Source organism: Zea mays, chromosome 4 (assembly GCF_902167145.1).
Source record: "Zea mays cultivar B73 chromosome 4, Zm-B73-REFERENCE-NAM-5.0, whole genome shotgun sequence".
Lineage (NCBI taxonomy): Eukaryota > Viridiplantae > Streptophyta > Magnoliopsida > Poales > Poaceae > Zea > Zea mays.
The window spans coordinates 213,794,721-213,803,130 of NC_050099.1; the positions used below are offsets into that span (position 1 = coordinate 213,794,721).

Genomic DNA, 8,410 nt, shown 5'->3' on the forward strand with positions numbered 1-8,410 from the left:
ATTTCGACTATCCCAAGAATAGAATGTGTCTGTCTCGTCACATGAGGGTCATACCACAGTGCCTCGCAACATTATTTTCAGTGTGCATCACGTCAATGTTGTGTGGAAGGAGGAGGTCATCATAATAGGGGAGCCGAGTCAAGCCAGACTTATGTGTCCACATATGCTGCTCACCATATCCCACAAAACCACCTTCTGTATTGGCAACGAGCCCATCTATCTGTTGACGAATTTCGGCACCAGTCATCGTTGCAGGTGGGCGGTCTATCACTACGACACCTTTCGTAAAGTTTTTGATGTCTAGGCGGAATGGATGGTCAGGACGGAGAAATTGTCGATGTTTATCGAAGGACGAATATTTGCCACCCTTTTTCAACCAAATGAACCTGAGAGCTTCCATGCAAACTGGGCATGGGAACTTACAGTGAACACACCAGGCGTAGAATAGCCCATACGCCGGTAAGTCATGCATGGAGTACTGGTACCAAACATGCATTCTGAAGTTTGTCTTCGTAGCTCGGTCATACGTCCATACCCCTTCCTCCTAGGCACGTACCAATTCATCGATCAAAGGCTCCATGTACACGCCCATTTTATTCCCCGAGTGTCCGGGAATTATCAACGACACGAATATATTCTGCCTTTGAAAGCACACACCAGGGGCGAGATTGATTGGGATAACAAACATGGGCCAACATGTGTACGACTCTGTACGCGCTCTTTGCCGAGTGCCCGCGATTTTGCACTCGGCAAAGATTTTTTTAATTTTAAAACACTCTTTGCCGAGTGCCCCTGATCCGGCACTCGGCAAAGTTCTCTTTGCCGAGTGTTCCCCGGGCAACACTCGGCAAAGATTATTTCATTATACTTTGCCGAGTGCCACCCAGTTGACACTCGGCAAAGGCTTCTTTGCCAAGTGTCATCTTTGGACACTCGGCAAAGTACTTTTTTATTTTTTAATTTTGACAACCAAACTTTTTGTGGTATGTTCCTACGCTATGTAGACCTACATGTACCATTTTAGGACAATTAGAAAAGTGTTTTTTATAGCTAGTAGATTTAGTTCGTTTATTTGAATTTCTTCGAAAAATACACATTTGAACTGCAAGTCACTCGAAACTTGGAAAACCGTGCATGCAAACATAGTATCCATGATATTTAGCACAAATTACGATCGATTTCATGAGCGGACCGGAAACTTCGAGCATCATGCTCACTCAACATGGCCATGAACTTGTCATCCAGTTGTTTAAAAATTGTATAAAACACAAACAAAGTCAAAAAAATCATGAAACTTGTCCACGTGTCATGATATCATATGTAGAGGTTGTGAAAAAAATTGAGAATGTTTCAAGAAAGTTGTGACGTACTATGTGTAGAAACCTAGGAGAACTACATTGAAACTCTATGATTTCATGTGTAGTTCTCCTAGGTTTCTACACATAGTACGTCTCAACTTTCTCGAAACATTCTCATTTTTTTCACATCCTCTACATATGATATCATGACACGTGGACAAGTTTCATGTTTTTTTGACTTTGTTTGTGTTTTATATAATTTTTAAACATGTGGATGGCAAGTTCACGTCCATGTTTAGTGAGCATGTTGCTCGAAGTTTCCGGCCCGCTCCTGAAATCGATCGTAACTTATGCTAAATAGCATGTGTATCATTTTTGCATGCACGGTTTTCCAAGTTTCGAGTGACTTGTAGTTCAAATCTGAATTTTCCGAAGAAATTCAAATAAACGAACTAAATCTACTAGCTATTGAAAATACTGTTATAATTGTCCCAAAATGGTACATGTAGGTCTACATAGTGTAGGAACATACCACAAAAAGTTTGGTTACCAAAATTTAAAAAATAAAAATATACTTTGCCGAGTGCCAAAAAAAAGAACTCGGTAAAGAGTTCTTTGCTGAGTGTCAGCTGATTGACACTCGGCAAAGAATCCTCTTTGCCGAGTGCCTACCTTCGGCCCTCGGCAAAGGTTAACGGCCGTCATCTTTAGACGGCCGCTGACGGCTCTTTGCCGAGCGCCGTCTTTGCTGAGGGTTCGGCGCTCGGCAAAGCCCGAGTGTAATTCTGTACCGAGTGTCCTGCACTCGGTAAACGAGATCTTTACCGAGTGCAGGACTTTGCCGAGTGCCCGATAAAAAACACTCAGCAAAGGCCCGGATTCCGGTAGTGATGTCGAGTACTTATTCGTACTGCTTAGCGTTACAAAGCTGATTGCTCTTTATTTGTTTTCCTTGTGTGCTGACCTAGGTTGTGTATAATATGCATGTAAATATGCATAATCCAAAGCTGCCATTTGGTTCACGTGTTGATAATGTGATGGATAACCGATAACGTTAAATTATGTTTGTCAAGTTCAACTGTAATTAGATACCACACTAAAAATAGATACCGGTCTATTTAAACTTGTTATCGCCGATACTAGAGTGTGAATCATTGTCATTACCATTTATGTTACATTTTGTAAATCAAACAGCACCTAATTATCAAGAGGAGTAACTGTTTCATAGTACACGAACTCTACCTGCGCATACAAACAGCAGTACGTCTCCAGCCAAAAGCGGTGGCACCACCACCGACCTTTGCTGGGGTTCGATGTATAGGTAAAATTCATCACGCGCTATAACGTACACAAATACAAACAACAATCTTCTCGAACTCTCATCGTTGGTTGCCCTTCGCCGGCCATCTCAGTAGAACCAGCCACCGGTGGCCTCCACCTCCCTGGCCTCGGCCAACTTACCGCTACTCCTGGACGACAGAGACAGGCACGACGACGAGGATGTCGACGCCGACCGCCGCAGCCCGCCCGGCGCCGTGCCGTCCGACCTGAAGCTCGTCGCGGACGCCGTCCCTGTCCCGGACGACGTCCTTCGGGCACCTTTCCTGCCGTCCCGCCTCCGGAACACGGGGAGCGGGAAGCACCTGCCGGCCGGCGCCACCGCCACCTCGTCGTCCTCAGCCTCAGCAGCGCCGGCGCGGTACGTGGGGGCGACCCGGGGGTTGACGTCGAGGAAGGCGGTGGGGCGGTGCGGCGCGCGGCGCCGGGACGGCGACACGGACGCCGAGCGCGCCGGGTAGTAGGAGACGCGCGGGGAGTGGTACGGCGACGGCGACATGGCCGGGGGCGGCGTCAGCTTCGGCGACACCGCTACCTTGGAGACGGAGGCGGTGGCGGAGGAGGACGAGTAGTACGGCGACGACGACGACGACGGAGCCGCGCTGGCGCTGCTGCTCCTGGCGTGCTTGGGCGTCCCCGGGCAGATCTCCCACTTGAACGGGATCGAGCCTGGTCTCCTGCACGAGTCGTCGATTGCTGCTGCCATTGCTGCTTGCCTGCTTCTCCTCCTCTCTAGCGCATCCGAATATTTTTTTTTATCAGTAATGGATCAATGATCTTGCCTGCTCTATAACCTCTATTACATGTATGTTCCCTTATATATAGAGAGAGAGAGAGACCGAGAGGTGGTGGATGGAGTGTGCTCTGCTGACCTATGATTCAGGAGTGATTGGAGAGAGTGGATTGAATTGGATCGGATCAGGCATAGTGCTGGATTATCATCTGAACTTTCTTAGTGCGGTGGTCAGCTGGCGTGGCGTGCAAATTGGGGGCGGGCGACTGATCGGCTCACCGGCCGGCAGATTGGCACCGAGCGCCACGCCACTAAGGGCATGTACAGTGGTGTTTAATGTGGGGGCTTTTAAGGTGTTTTATGGGGTTATTTGCAAAAAAATCTTAGAGCACTCTCTCCGTGAAGAGACGCCTCTGGCTCGTAAACCAAGTAACAACAAACGCCTCACTTCCCACTGTACGAATTTGTCGTCTGTTCTATCGATCTGATGCTATACAAATACATTTAATTCTGTATTTATTAACAGACTACGTTTAGAGACACTCCATTGTACAATAGAGTCTCTTAGTTGTCTCCTGTGCTTGGAGAACCGTTTTGGTGTCTCTCCACTGTACATGCCCTAAGTGGCAGGCTAACTGAATTTCTTCGTGGGTCTCCATGTTCTGATTGACTTCGTGTTCCGGGCCGGACATTCAGACAGGTTAAAGTTAGGCGGGGACTGGGGCGGCGCCGTCGTCGCGGTTGACAAAGCAGACGAACCGATGCGAAGTGGGCACGTACGTCCTAGTGGCCATTGGTTAACACCTCTAGCTGTCCGGTCTTGTAGTGCGATGCGAATGGCATGTTCTTACGTCAGATGTGCTGCGGCTCGATCGTCGATCGCTGATTACATTCACTGCTTGGTGTAAAAAAAATATTTAGACGTTTTTGTTTTGTACTAAGCCAAGCTACCTAAAGTCGTTTGACTCAATTTTATATGCATGCTAGAATACTAATATTTATATGACCAAACAAAATTCATCAGATTCATCATGTAATATGTTTTTATAGAAGTATATTTATTTGGTGTAAACATTTTAGCAGATTTTTCTATAACTTTCGTCAAATTTAAATTAGTTTAGTTTAAATTTAAATTAAAACATCAAGTTTTTTTTGGATGGCGGAGTGAATATGAAATGTCTTGCTCGTTGGGATTATAAACAAAAACTGAAATCAAATTAAGTAGAGATATAACTTGGATAACCTGCATTAAAAAGGTTAGAAGTTAGTTGAATGCCATGAATATTAGTAAAATATGAAATAGACTTTTTAGGGCATGTACGATCTAGATATTAGATATTAGATACTACATGCGGTTCTCCAAACACTAGATAAATCTAAGAAATTAAACTCGTTCATACAACTTATTGTATTTAAGCATTATATCTTACTAGTTGGTTGCCCGTGCGTTGCGACGGCTTACAACAATACCTACGTAAACTATCCACCAAAAAAATCTCGATGTTTTTTATTGATTGTCTCCGCTCTCCGTATAATATTTTTTGATTTGACTAACTGATGTTATTGTTTACTCCATCCAATATGTCTTGGTACAACACGACTAATGAAGTGAGCGATTAGAAGAGAGTTCACAACGACTGACTGAACGAACAGAGATTATAGAATGACATAATTCCATCATACAGAGACCAAGTAAGAGAAAGTTTGTGAGCTCAAGTTTCTAAAATAAGTCATATGAACTCAAACTTATAAAAAATATAAATTAAAATATGGAGTTGCTAAAGTCATACATCAATAAAACTGGATGTGCTCCATATAAATATGCTAATTCGTGGCAATTACTAACGTTTAAAACCAACTAATAATCTTTTATTTTACTGTTAGTGTGACAAATCATTGTTGCTTCATCCAATTTAGCAACCTAAAACACCATGGAGTCCATTGCCCAATATAGTCTCAGAAACGATCTAATGTTTGCAAGAGCCAAGAACACAGTGTTGTGCTTAGGCTTTAAGCTCGGCCCGTAGTGTTGGCCTGACACGATTATATTTTTTTATTTTACAAAAAACGTATATACATATATATAATTTTATATTCAATATTAAAAATATCTAAACATGATGTTATACAGCTTACAAAGTTTCACACAGTGTCTCCCGCCCTTCTTCCATCAGGGCATAGGTTTGAACCCCACCTTCTACATCGTTTTTTAACATTTTACACTGATTTAATCAAATGGGCCGATAGGCTAACGAGCCGGCCCGGCACAGTCGGCATGAGGTGTCTGGGCCAGAGCTGTGGCCCGTGGGCGTCTGTCCTGTGTCGGGCCGCCGTTTGGCTATTTATAGGCGTGCAACATGTTAATTTGAAATAGCTGTAAGAGGTTATTTGTAAAAAGATGACGCACGACGACAGTTGAAACTGATGCTTTAAGTATAATATAGAATATAGATTCACTAGAATCTCTCAAGAGACGACACATTTATGCGAGATTGTATGTGTAATCATATCTTAGACTTAGAGAACCGTGTTAGAGATGTTCCTTCATTAAGATATGTATTTTGTATTTTTTTGCACTCCCTTGATACTTCTTAAAATATGGGTGATTTATGTGTGACATTTTCGACCTGTCCTACGTCGTATCAATGTCGATGACAGCGTGTGTTCAGCTTGTGAATGTATCTCCGATTTTTTTTCTTACGAAATGTTAATATTACTAATTGAACACCTGCATGTTAATCTTCATGAATATCAATAATAAACCTAGAATTCCAACAATGGCTTAAAATATGTTTACTTTGGTATACCCTAATTATTACCACCAACTAATTACCCACTATCCTCGCAAAAAAATAATTACCAACTAGTATAGCTAGCTACACCATCATGAACTTGTTAAATTTCTAGCATCTTAACCCCACAAATAGGGGTGGCAATGGACTCTAAATTTTACAAGGATCGAATCGTATTTGAATCGAGCTCTATTTCCATTCATTTTTGAACTAAAATTAGTTGAGAGCTCAAACGAATCGTGAAGAAATGTATGGATCATGATCCATCACCACCCCTACCCGCAATTCTAGCTAAACATATGAAACACACATGCATATCATAAGGATTGGAAGAGGTCGCCAAAGGTGAGATAGGCTCCAATAAGTTTTGCGATGAAGAAACTATTGATAGCGATAGTGGCCTTTCCCTAACTAGCCACCTGGAGATAGACCATGTCTTGTTTCAGACTATGTGGGCAAGAATGTAAGACAAGCATTAGTTTGTTGGAAATTTCCTTGTGATATTGGCCAACAAAAGGAAGGCTGAGATATAGAAATAACACAAAGGGAAACACATTCAGATGCATAAGGAAACAATATATCACATCCAATTACTTGTCTTGATGAGGCATCAAAAATAAGGAAACTAGGACATGGCTCTGACTCCACATCGCCTATAAATACTAAGGGGAGGATTCATTATCCCGCACCACAACACAATTCATCCACCATTCAAACCGATCACTAAGAGACGCTGGAGGGGTTACAAGTCTCTGCTCCACATGCAGGCCACTATCGGTGGCGCCCGAGCTACGCCCTAAGCCGCTAAAGCACCGATTTAGAGCCCACACTCTTGAATCGGTGAACTCCGTCACCTTTACTATAACTGCACCAACCAAGGGGGTCGCCATGGACAATACTAGTGCTGGTATAAGAGATTATCCTACCCCATTCTGCATTAGATTATGTTATTGATGTGATCTTGTAAAATACTAAGAGATCCTGTGGGTGATTGCTCATAATGGCATTATGCCATTTACAGTTATATTAGTAAAATCTAACATAGTTCACATGTTGGCCCTTGTTGACTATTTATTTTATAGGGTGTGAAGATGGACTACAACCAATATAGTTGTTGTGCCCTGATCAGGATGCGAAGGTCTAGCTCGGACCCCTGACCGAGTCTAGATGAGATCAACCCAACAATCTCCCTATCAAAGATTCTTCGATAGTGAATTAATGTGGTAGGTCACGCAATCGAGAATTGAAGGTAAAGACATGGGAGGCACAAAGATTTATAAAGGTTTAGACTTTGATTGAGATAATACCCTACGTCCTATTTATGGCGATGTTTATTTCCTATGCAATGTGATATAATGTTCTGCGCTCTTAGGGCTTCGTAACCCTCCTTTTTAGTCTAAGTAGGGATGATGTTTACAAAAAATGCATCTAGGTCGGTTACAAGATATGGATAGCAATCGTGCCAAAACTGAGTCTATCTAGAATTATCGTGTAGCTAAACTCTATCGATACATATGTTTCATCTCTTTGATCTAATAAGATCGTTGTCATCTTTATCTTTCTAGAGTTTTCCTGCAGATAGGTTCTTCCTCTATTGTGTTTAGCCGAGTCCCTAGGCTCACAGATGATCTTGTGACCCACCTATTATACCTTTTTGTTGAGTTGTTCATGGATACCACTAGTATATATCTTTATTAGTAGAACCCAAGTCTTATTTAGACGAGCCATTTGCTTAGGAAGATAAGACTTGTCATGGTTTTGGAAACTAAGGGACAATAGATTTGTGTTCGGTGGGTGATGCTAATGTGGACTCACTCTGAATGGTGAATCCCTAGGATTCGAGAAAGGAACTGAGACGCTAGGGTTATACTGGTTCAGGCTTTCGCCCTAGTCTAGTGTAGTCCTGACTTAGTATTGCTTTGAGATGTGTTACATCAGGTGTGCTTGTGTGCCTCTCCCCTTGAGAGGAAGAGGGTCCTTCACTTTTATATCCTAAGGGTCGGACCCTACATTGCTTTCTCTTCAGAGAGAGAGAGAGAGAGAGGGAGAGCGAGACAGAATAAAGAGAGAAGTCCTTCATCCGGTGCGGCATGCCCCCATTTCCTGATCGTATGAAATAGTGCTCCTAGATATGGCCACCTGTTACTTATGTCCCTGCGACGGTTTCGTGGTTGACGTCCCTATGTTAATGCACGGCGGTTCCCATGGTGTAGGCTCGGGACTCGACAAACACGGCATGGTTCCCCTTT

General features: G+C 43.1%; 1 protein-coding gene across 1 annotated transcript; it reads right to left on the minus strand.

The window, feature by feature from the left end:
- Nucleotides 1-2,440: 2,440 nt before the first annotated feature.
- LOC100192463 (uncharacterized) lies at nucleotides 2,441-3,411 on the minus strand. The gene has a single exon (NM_001137683.1). The coding sequence runs from the start codon at nucleotides 3,340-3,342 to the stop codon at nucleotides 2,707-2,709; it is 636 nt and encodes a 211-aa protein (NP_001131155.1). The 5' UTR covers nucleotides 3,343-3,411; the 3' UTR covers nucleotides 2,441-2,706.
- Between the last annotated feature and the right edge of the window lie 4,999 nt (nucleotides 3,412-8,410).

Excerpts from the sequence above, each read along its gene's own strand:
- LOC100192463 (NM_001137683.1), bottom strand. The coding sequence starts at position 3,342 with ATGGCAGCAGCAATCGACGACTCGTGCAGGAGACCAGGCTCGATCCCG.